This window comes from Muntiacus reevesi, chromosome 17 (genome assembly GCF_963930625.1).
Source record: "Muntiacus reevesi chromosome 17, mMunRee1.1, whole genome shotgun sequence".
NCBI lineage: Eukaryota > Metazoa > Chordata > Mammalia > Artiodactyla > Cervidae > Muntiacus > Muntiacus reevesi.
The window spans coordinates 58,383,181-58,394,376 of NC_089265.1; the positions used below are offsets into that span (position 1 = coordinate 58,383,181).

General features: G+C 52.7%; 1 protein-coding gene across 1 annotated transcript in view; it reads left to right on the top strand.

Annotated features, from left to right (window-relative positions):
* Positions 1-8,895, top strand: part of CCDC180 (coiled-coil domain containing 180) — a 58,685-nt gene extending 49,790 nt beyond the window's left edge. The window contains 7 exon segments of the mRNA XM_065908285.1: positions 482-623; positions 3,688-3,848; positions 4,383-4,520; positions 5,087-5,198; positions 6,565-6,670; positions 7,460-7,595; positions 8,764-8,895. Coding sequence (XP_065764357.1) covers positions 482-623; positions 3,688-3,848; positions 4,383-4,520; positions 5,087-5,198; positions 6,565-6,670; positions 7,460-7,595; positions 8,764-8,895 — 927 coding nt within the window.
* The last annotated feature ends 2,301 nt before the right edge of the window (positions 8,896-11,196 follow it).

An 11,196-nucleotide genomic window follows, 5' to 3' on the forward strand; every position in this document is an offset into this window, starting at 1 on the left:
AGGGACAGAGGGAGGAGGGAGACCCCAGTGTGGGGACAGGGACAGAGGGAGGAGGGAGACCCCAGTGTGGGGACAGGGACAGAGAGAGGAGGGAGACCCCAGAGGAGGGGACAAGGACAGAGGGAGGAGGGAGACCCAGTGTGGGGACAGGGACAGAGGGAGGAGGGAGAGCCAGTGTGGGGGACAGGGACAGAGGGAGGAGGGAGACCCCAGTGTGGGGACAGGGACAGAGGGAGGAGGGAGACCCAGTGTGGGGACAAGGACAGAGGGAGGAGGGAGAGCCAGTGTGGGGGACAGGGACAGAGGGAGGAGGGAGACCCCAGTGTGGGGAAAAAGACAGAGGGAGGAGGGAGACCCCAGAGGAGGGGACAGCAGTTGAGAAGATCAAGGGGTGAGGAGAGCACAGAGGAGGATGCCAGGATCTTGGGCCAGAGCCCCCTGAGCGGGGCCTGGCTCCCCCCCTGTCCACCCTCTCCTGTAGGACTATTACCGCAAAGAGAAACGCTCAGTCACCAGGCCCGACTGCATGTACGAAAGCTTCGAGCAGTGCGCAGAGAACATCTGCAGGAAGATCCTGGAGTACCACACCCAGACAGACGACTACCGCAACTCCTGCCTCATAGGTCGGTGTGACCGGTAGGCCGGGGGCGGGTAGGGCTGCAGGAAGCTGGTGGCCACTCACGGCCTGAATGGTGCCCTCCTGACCTGGAGGTCACATGGAGGCAGAAGAACCTCCCTGTGAAAAACTGACATCTTAGAATGAGGCAAAAAACCTTGATCAGATTTAACTGGGGAAAAAACAATGCCCTCCCCGCAAAATGCTTTTCTTGAGAAATATAGTGATTTGTATCACTAAAAATGTTTCACTCTTTGAAAATTTTTTGCAGCTTTATTGAGATATTCCCTTAATGAAATAGGGGAGAAAGGGGGAGTGGGATGAACTGGGAGATTAGTATTGACATATATGCACTACCATGTGAGAATTTGCCGGCAGTGCAGGAGATGTGGGTTCAGTCCCTGGGTCAGGAGGATCCCCTGGAGGAGGAAATGACAACCCACTCCAGTATTCTTACCTGGGAAATCCTGTGGACAGAGAAGCCTGCTACAATTCAGGCTACAACTCAAAGGGCCACAAAGAATCGGACGTGACCGAGCAATTGAACACGCACACGAGTGTAAGCTAGATAGTTAGTGGGAAGCTGCGTTACAATTCAGTGGGTTTTAATGTGTTCAGAGAGTTGTGCAACCATCGCCACTGTGAATTTCAGAACCTCTGTCCCTCTATCATGTCCCCAGCCCTCAGCAACCACTAACCTACTTTCTGTTCGTCCATTGTTACTATGTGTCAGGTAGCCTTTTTATGGCTGGATCATATTCCATAGTGTGCATAAACCATAGTTTGTTTGTTTATTCAGTGATAGGCATTTGGCTGTATCCACCGTTTGGCAGTTATGGATGGCGCTGCTATGAACATTCATGTGCATGTTGTGTGTGGATGTATGATTTCATTTCTCTTGGGTGTATACCTAGGAGTAGAATTGGTGGGTCATATGGTGCCTCTGTGTTTAATCATTTGAAGAATCCTTCCACCGTGTCTAGTGTGTGCCTGGGCTGTGATGAACTTAATAGACACAGCCTCCTAGAGAACAGGGACATGAAAACAGGCAGGCGGGATATATCGTGCCGTTTATGTTGATTATAACGACATAAAAGGAGCTGTGAGAACACACCCTTGGCTGCCTCTCTCCTTGCCCAGTTCTCCATGTCCCCGGCCTTATGTGTTTTTGCTAATTATCTCTAAGTCGTTAAGCCCTGGTTACCTCTGCTTGTAAGGCAGGGAACCTGAGGGCCCATCGCAGGCCTGCTATGGGTTGAGGGGCAGCAGGGGTAGAAACGGGAGAGGATTAGGGGGTAGGCAGACTGAGATCAAGACCCGGCACTGCCGTCCCCAACTGTATGACATGGATCAAGTCCCCTCCCCTTGCCTGTACATGGAGCCAAGGATAACACCCACCATGCAAGGGTTTTTTGAGGACTCAGCCCCTCACAGCCTTGCTGTATCCAGGGGAAATCAACAATGGCTCTCATTCCTGCAGTTGTAGAATGACTGGAATTGAAACCACAGGCAGCATTTGGTTTCTCTAGCTCAGAGCTTCCCCCTATGTGGGGTTCCATCCCATGTGATCTTCCTCAAAAGAAAGGTTCCATGGTCACATGGGTTTGGGAAATGCTGCAGATCATGTCCCTCCCGGGAAGGCTGACAGTTCACGTGAAATGAAGACTTCCATTTCCTACAGGGGGTCCAAGTATCCTGGGCAACTCTCCCACTGAACACATGTAAAAATCCTGGGTATAACACTTTTGTGATAAACTTTTAAGTGTATGGATGAGCTAGCTGTAAAGTAAGAAATGCGTAAGGCCTCAGGATTAAGCGAGAATAGGAACACAGACTAACGGAGCCGTGACTCTGGCTTTGGCCCTGAGGGCTTGCTGACTCTCAGGCCCTCTTGAGCCTCTGTTGTCACGGCCTCCAGGGCACTGGGGCCAGAGACCAGGCCCCAGACCGCCCAAGGCGTGCAGCCTGAAAGGGCACGAGCCGCAGAGAGCTGGGACTCCCCGGGGCGCTGTCCGCAGAGTCAAGGGAATGAGACAGAAACCAAACCTCCTCCCCCACGAACTAGAAGGAAAGTGTCTTGTTAAAAGCCATGGCGCTGGGCAAAGAAGAACTCTAATGAGAATCTGTAAGCCAGGCCTTTTGTGGTGTTTAAACTGAAGTTGCACCTAAATTCAACTCTGTGTTTGTGGATCATCCAAAAGATTTCTAGATGATAGCTTAAAATGATTTGGAGTGTGTCATCCCCAGATGCTTGTTTAGTCGAGATACTACAAATCCTCTCCAGGCCTCCAGGGATTCCCACACATAAAATGCCCCAAATAAGAGCTCCCCGTAAAACAAAACACACACACACACACACACACACACACAGCAAAAAGGTACCTTCAACATGAGGCAACAGAATGAGATCAGTAAGGACTTCAGATATTGAATGTGACAGACACAGAATATAAAATACAGTAATTATTTCGAGTTAAATAAAAGAGGAAATTAGAAATATGAGTAAGGAGCAAAAGACTATTAAAGTGAGCAAGTAAATATGAACCAAATAAAGAGAAACCAAATAAAAAGAGAATCAAATAAAGCTTATGTATATTGCAAAAAATAAATCGTTGAAATTTAAAAATTATGAGTGGCTTTAGTGCCAAACAAAATAACCAAAAATGTAACAGAGGAAAACAAAGGACTAGAAATACAGGAGAGAGGTGAAGAGAGATGAAGGAAAAAGTAGGTCTGGCGTGCAGCTCCTTGGCGGTCCAGAGGGAGAGGAGGAGACTTGGGCTTGGGTAATATCTGGAGAGAGAATGGGTGAAATAGAACCGCTTAAAGATGCAGTGCGGTGTGTAAGGTTCTGGCAAGTCCTACAGTGTGAGACGTCCTCTGAACTTGCTTAATCTGGTATCTTTAATACCAGTTTGCCCACGGGACCCCTTTTGATGGAATAGCTATTACCACACTGGAGACCAAGCCTCTCTTTGGGACGCTGCATCGAGCCTTTGTTGGAGAGATGGCCTCGGCAGCTGGCTCGGCTCAGTCCTCCCCGCCTGGCCCCCCGCCCCCGATTCCTACAGAATTACGGGCCCAGATGAGGAGATTTGAGGAGGTTCTGCCCCAGGCGTGTTGGCTGGTGATGGAGAATTTCAGGGAGCACCACTGGAAAAAATGCTGCGCCTCCACCAAAGATATCCGAAGACAGTTCTTGAATCACCAGGAACAGCTGGAGAAAAGGAAGGTGGGGCCCCGGGATCACCCTGGGATTCACACATAGAGGCAGGCATCAGCAGAACCGAGTCCCAGGGAAGGAGCTGGGCCAGGCCTGGGGTTGTCGGGTGGGGGTGAGGGACACTAGGCACTTAAGAGCCGAACCAGCTCGGCTGTTGGGTCCAGCACATCCCTCGTTGGATGTAACAGGTAGGTTGGCTGGTTCTGTGGGGCTGTGGACCTTGAGATCAACAGTGATTGTCCACTTGGTCCTTGGAACCAGGGGACGTTCATGCTGTTGATTTTGTTGGACTGAATCCCTGATGGTTCTGGGGAAGATGCTCAGCTCTCCCACTTCCTAACCCTCGGAGTCGGCTCCAGCTGTGCCTCAATCTTGCATGCCCTGCCACTCCTCTGCCGGTCCACAGCCCTTCACACACACGCGGGTCAATGCACACACCAGTCTAGCCGTGGCCATAATTGGCAGAGGACATAGGCCAGTGACTTCTTAGTCCTGACCTCAAGACCGGGTCAAACAACCCACTGACTTCTGGATTGTCTGAAGGATGAAAACGCCCAGAAGCTCCACCCGAATCTCGGACACCCTGCGCAGCTCCGGGAAATGGAGTCTCTCTGTCACGTGGAAGAGAAGCGGCAGAGAGATCTGGACAGCTTGATTGTGGTAACCAAGGAGAAGCTGGAGGTCAGCGGTGCCTGCTGCTCCCAGGTTTGGGTGCTGAGGGCTGCCCTGCCGTCCGGGGGTCGCCCCAGCTGACAGCCCACCAACAGTAGCGCTGGGCCCGGCCCTCTGCCGGCACCGCGGCCACGGCAGCGCTGGGCCCGGCCCTCTGCCGGCACCCCAGCCGAGGCAGCGCTGGGCCCGGCCCTCTGCCGGCACCCCGGCCACAGCAACGCATGAAAGTGGGCAGGTTTTATAGTGAGGTGGTCTTTATTGGCTGTTTTAACTTGCATTTTAGCATTTCTAAATTAATTGGTAATGAGAAATTTTTTTCTCCCAAGATCCATGTCAAGTTTTCTTTCCTCTTTGGTAAATTGTGTGTGTGCCTTGGCCATTGCAGAATCATCTCCCATCTTCAAGTCACTCTTAGGAGAAGCCTCCTGGGGAAAGACCAGATGCCCGTTAACTTGGACACAGTTGACTCACGGCCCTGGTTTTGTCTCACGCATTGCTCTCCAAACCCATCTTCGGCCTGCCTTTGGAGGCAGGGTCCTCTCCTTATAACACCATGCTCCCCGTGTCTCCTCCAGGAATGCACACGGAAGTACGCCCGGTTTTTCATAGCCAGCTTGGCCACCTTCACCGAGAAGTTCCTGCTGCAGTTGGATGAGGTGGTCACCATTGACGATGTCCAGGTTGCAAGTACGCACCCTGCTGGCCTTGTGCCCTGGCTCCAGGGGGTTGGTGACATAGGTGATGGGTCTGGAGGGGTCTGCTTTCCCCCAACTCCACCAGTATGAAAACAGATACTCTAAATCAATGGGTTTTTTTGCTTCTTTTTTTAATTAAAATTATCTTTTTTTAACTAAAACAAATCCCCAGTGAGTCAGATTACATATAAAAAATGAAATCCTATTACTAAATATTTTCATAATCTTGGGGTAGGGACAACTTTCCTAAGTTTGAGAGCTAGAAGCTATAAAAGAATGGTGTGTACCTCCCCGTGGCCAAAACAAAAATAAAGGAAAATGTCAAAAGATGGAAGGACAAACCACAAACTGGAAAAATATTTCTGATAACTAATAGGTCAGAGAATGGCCTGATATTCCTGTGGTATGAAGCATTCTTAACAGGTCAAGTTTTTAAAAAGGACAAACATGCAATTCAAAAGGTCAATAAATGTTGAAAGATGCTTGACTTCACCAATGATGAAAAGTGCAAATATAAACATTGCACTTACTTTATTACTTAGTCCCCTGCGGGTGCATACAAGCCATGTCTAACTTTTCACTCCTCTAATTGTGCTGGAAGCAACATCTGCATCGGTGTTTCTCTATTTGGGGGCAACAACTCCCAGAAGTGGATTTCCCAGGTCACAGTGTGTTTGCACGCTGAGCTGCTGGCCACTGCCTAGTAGTGGAGGTCTCTTGGGCAAGTGTGAGCCTGGTTTGGGAAAGCGGAGCCTGCAGAGACGCTGGGGTTCAGACTGGAGGGGGAACAGTGGAGCCGGCAGGGAGGCAGCCTCAGCACCTCAGAGGGAACCCCTGGGCCAGGAAGACCCCCTGCATCAGGTCCATGGGGTCCTCGACTGCTCTGTAACTCGGGCTCCTGAGCCGAGTGGCCTGGCCCGGCCTTGCCTGCAGACCAGGGTGCAGAGAGCTGCTGTGGCCTGCTGGTCTCACTCCAGGAACAGAGCCCCCTTCTCTCCATGTCAAACAGCAGGGCAGTGAGCCAGACATGAGAGAGACAACCTCAAATGTGTTCATTCCAGGAGAAATTCTTAGTTCAGGACCCCTTTGGGCTAGTATAAGCCAAAGAAGTCTCCTAAAGAGCATATTTAGGAGCTCATAGAAGCTGCGAGAAGGTCAGAGCATCATACATAGGATTTTGGAGCTGGGATGCACACCCAAACCACACCTCACATATTCCAGCTTTAACCCTCCTGCCTGAAACTCTTAGTGTGGAAGAGGGGAGCAAGGTTTCATTGCTGTAAATGTAAGGTCGGGGGTCCCCCTGATATCAGGCTGTGGCTGAGGCCCCCATCAGTAACCCATCTCTTGCTTGCCAGAGATGGAGCCTCCCAAGCAGAAAACCTCAATCCTAATACGGAGGAAACTGGCCGGGCTGTCCCTGGAGGAAGAGAGTGAGAAGCCCCTGATTGAACGGGGGAGCAGGTGAGAGCTGAGAGCAGGCTGTGTTTTCTGGGAGGGGTGTGGTGGAATGGTGAGGGGCACGAGCTCTGAAGTCAGACAGACCTGATAGCTTTGGAAAGGCTTTGTGTCTTAAGCCTCAGTTTCCTCATCTGTGAAGTGGGCATGGCAGCCTCCCTCACATGATACTATGAAGGGGAAGCTCGATGAGATTGTGCTTGAAGTGCCCGTGGCTCAGCAGCTGCTCGTTCGTGTGATAAGGACCCATGAAAGGACCCCCAAATAAAGAGAGGCCTGTCCCAGTGTGGGGTACCTTCTCAGATTGCTGGCAGTACTGGGGTTCACTACAGCTCTCTTGTCATGTATGACAAGAGCTGTAGATGTGCTTGTCCCCGGTACCCCAGGAATGTGACTCTGGAAGAAGTAAGGCAGTGATTTACCCAGCTAAATTGTCAGCAGTGGTTTTTTATCATGGTAGGAAAAGCAAGCCAGGAACTGGTGACTGGCATCCGGCTGGGCGAGTGATAAGGAAACGGAGATCCAGAAAAGGGAAACCCCTAGAGGCATGGGATTCCCCCTCCCCATGCAGAACCCAGCTGTCTATACACATGGATATAAGCTGTATGAAAATGCCAAAAAGAACTTGAAGGAGCTTAATCTCAAACGCTCGGTAGAGTTTTTCTTTTAATTAAGGCATTTAAAGCATGATAATTTTTTTTTAAAGAAATGCTAACCGTTTCCACCAGAGACGAAGGGTGCATAGTGAATGATGAAGCTAAGCCTGTAGGACTTTTCATGTATGTTTATTTGTAGAAAGTGGCCAGGAATCAAACCTACTGAAGTCACCATCCAAAACAAGATTCTCCTCCGGAAAACGCCATCTATCACAACCACCAAAACGACCCTGGGCCACCTGGCATCCGTGGAAGCCCGAGATGCCGTCTACCTGGTGAGTGAAGAGACGCGGTGGAGAGGGTGCGGCCCCGGGAGCATAGGGCAGCTCCGAGTGCTGCCGTGGGAAGGAGGGAGGGGGCTTGTCATCACCAGGTGCCCTGGCGTCTGATCAGATGGCACGCATCACGGTACCCCAGGGCACAGCCCTGGTGACAGCCAGCATCCTCAGGCACCGGGACATGGGCCACAGCTCCGGTCCAGAACCAGCAATAGCTCAGGTCTCACGGCATGAGCCCCAGTGCCGCAGGAGCCCAGCTGAGAGACGCCACACCCAGGCTGGAGGGCAGAGGAAGGCGCTCCAGCGATCAGTGAAGACAGTGCGAGGGGACAGGGTCGTCAGAGGCGCGGGGGCCAGGGGAGCAGGCAGTGATGATGGGTGGGATAATTACTGAGCACCTGCTGCAGCTTCTGTCCTCGACACAAGGCTTCCGCTGGCTCCTTGTAGCAAGCCCATGAGGAAGGTAGAAGGTCCCCGCGTTACTGCAGAGTCGTAAAGAGGTGTGTCCCCTCCATGCCACCGAGAGTCACGGCCAGGAATGGAGCCAGGCCTGTTAGACCCGTGGGGCTAAAGCCCAAAGAGGAAGTTGCTCCCGAGGCTGCCTGCAGGACCGCGCAGCTCCAAGGATGTCTGGACCGACGGTTCTGGTTCCCCAGAGAGAAACCTCGTACTGCCCAGAGATATGCTGACCCTGGTATCTGGAGACCCCTCAGTGCGTAGGCAGGCCCTTCCCCAGCCACCACGCTAAGCCCCGGGCAGTGGGCACAATTCCGCTGCCGAGTTCAGGGAGGACTTCAGGCCTGGTGGGCTCAGCCTCTCGAGGAAGCCAGGACCCCTGCGCTTCACAGAGATTGTAGTGTGGTGGTTAGGAATGAGGGCAGAGTCCAGAATCAGGGGGACCGGGAGCCTAGTCACTGCTCAGTCAGTTCTTAGTTAAACAACCTCAGGCGAGGCTGTGAGCCTCAGTCTTCCCATCCGTAAAATGTGGAAAACAGCGAGGCCTGCCTGAGCTTTACTGGACAGAGTACATGGGAAATGGCCTGTGGAACTCGTGCCAGTGCCTGGAATGGGTTCCAAGCCCCCCGCCAGCAGGTCACAGCATCCCTCTAGGGACACAGTCCAGAAGTCCTTCCTCACGTGGCCTCTTCCTGCTGCTTGCTCCCAGAAATACTTAGCGTCATTTGAAGAGGAGCTGAAGAAGGTCCAGGAGGACTCCGCGCTGCAGGTGAAAGAGGCTCAGCGCTGGAAGGACAGCTGGAGACACTCCGTGAGCATCATCCGGGGCCTGTACTTGTGACACTCTCAGTCCTCCGTCAATAAATGGCTTATTTTGTGTGGAGTCCTCATCCTCTACCCACCCTTCCATCCATCCGTCTCTGCCCAGGGCTGTAGCCTTACAGTGATGAAGACATGGCCTGGTTCCTGCCCACACAGAGGTTTCTTCCAATGAGGAAGACAGGGGTGAAAGGGGGCGTTCACCCTGATCAGCCAGGATGGTGGATAACAGGGATGGGTGACTTAAATAGAGACCCACAGTTCAGGGGAAATAACTTCCACAAGGCATGATGGGTACTTCATCTTGGAAAATGAAATAATTAAAACTTAAAGCTTTACAACTTGCAGTAGCTCTTAGAAGGAAATTTAAAAAAATAAAAAATAAAAAAAAATAAAACTTAAAGCTTACAGGAAAGAGTATATTGCACATTTAACAAAATGTGAGTTTTCATTGCAGCTGTGCACTGATTCTTAGACACAGCAGAGACTTCATCCGGTGTTGGCTGGGTATCTGGTTATTTGTATGACCAATGATAACCTTTTGGCAGAAATCTAGGCCTCCTTAACTTGACTACCGGTCGCCTAGTCCTGGGACACTCAGATCACTGTCTCTGGAAGCTGGCTTCCCACCGTCCTCCTTGTCGCTTTCCTCTTCCTTGGAGGCCCCGGCAGCCTCACTGTGACCAGTTGCAGCGGTCAGCAGCTGTCTGCGCCCTGTGAGCAGGCGGCTCACGTCCTTCCTCCACTTCCTGAGGTCCTCCTGTGCCAGTGTGGTTTGTATGTTGATGGTGCTTCAGTTCCCAGTTCCATGCACTTTGTCTCGACTTGATGAGGTAAGTATCACCTGCATTTTACAGCTGTGGAGACTCAAGTCCAGAAGGTCAAAACCAAGGACTTGGAGGCGCATTGTTTCGGGGATGATCCCAAGAACATGAGTGAGGACATGGGAAAAAGGAGCCTGAAAGCAGAAAAGTCACTGGAAGGGGCGTTCAGGAGTGGCTCCTGCTGGGGGTGGCCAGGCTGTGTCTCAGTGGAAAACAGCCTCCCACCTGGCCTGACTGTCCATGCGGGCGGAGAGTTGCCCGGGCATTAGCGCCGCCACACTATCCCTCGCTCCAGCCTGCGGGACAGGAATCCCCTGTGGTACCGGAAGAGCCCCCGGGCAGGGGTGTTTCACGTTACGCTGGCTGGAGCGAGCTCCCCAGCCGCAGGTGGACGCAGGTAAGCCCCGGGGGTGTGAGTGCAGCGTCACCGCCTGCGGTTTTCCAAACCTGAAGCCAGGCCCCTACGCAGCACTCTGCCACGGCGCCCTCTCTCCTCCAAGTAGCAAGTGACGCCTGCACAGCCCCTTCCAGCTTGGGGCATGCTCTGCGGGTGCACGCTCTAATTCAGTCCTGCCGCGGGCAGGGTGGCAGTCACCGTGACACCCCTATTTTGTAAATAAAGAAGCTGAAACGTGGAGAGAAGATCTCTCCAGTCACTCAGCGCCAGTGTGCTGCAGCCGGGGTTCCAGCATGGCTCTGGCTGTCCCTGAATCTCAGCCTGGAGTGAATACACCTGGGTGCTTTGTAAGTAAGACAGGACCCAGAAAAACGAGGGGTGCTCCCTCTCCTCTCTGCCAGCCTTGGAGTCTCTGCACCACCACCTGCTCCGGCCAGCCATGGGGCAGCAGGATGGAGGACAGGGTGTAGGTGTGGGTGCAGGACAGCCTGTGGTCAGTCCTTCTCCACTTTGATGTTGTTGAGGTCCCAGTGGGCAGAGAAGGCTCGAGGAAGCGTGCCTGCTGCGGCAGGAGCCCTGGGAGGGGGCACAAGCCTAGGGCGGGGGTCAGGGGCCCCCGCTGTCCAGACAGAGCCTGCACAGTTGCGGAGCCAGGGAGCTGGAGGGGGCGGCGTTGGGAGGCCCGGGCCAGCCCCTCAGTGCTGTGTGGCCCGCTGAGTCCAGCTTGCTCACCTGTGCAGTGGGGACACGGGCTGCGCCCTCCCAGCCCACCGCACCCATGAGACCCGGCCTGCCTGGCTGGGCCAGCCTCTGGGCACGGGGCCACAAAGCTCAGGGCTCAAGGCAAAAGCCATGCCCTTTGCACTCCTCACTCCCCACCTAGGGTGCCGCTGTCCACTGTTTTCCTTACGATTCCAAAGGGAAGAGACATTCGTCACAGGAAATAAAGGGCCAAAGGAGCAAAGAGAAGACTATAAACACCCTGGCATCCAGAGATAGCTGTTCCCTACACCATTTTTCATGTGTGTGTATGTGTGTGTGTTGTATTTGCCAAATGGAATCATGTTGTTCGGTTGTATACATTGGTTTTCAGATTTCAGCT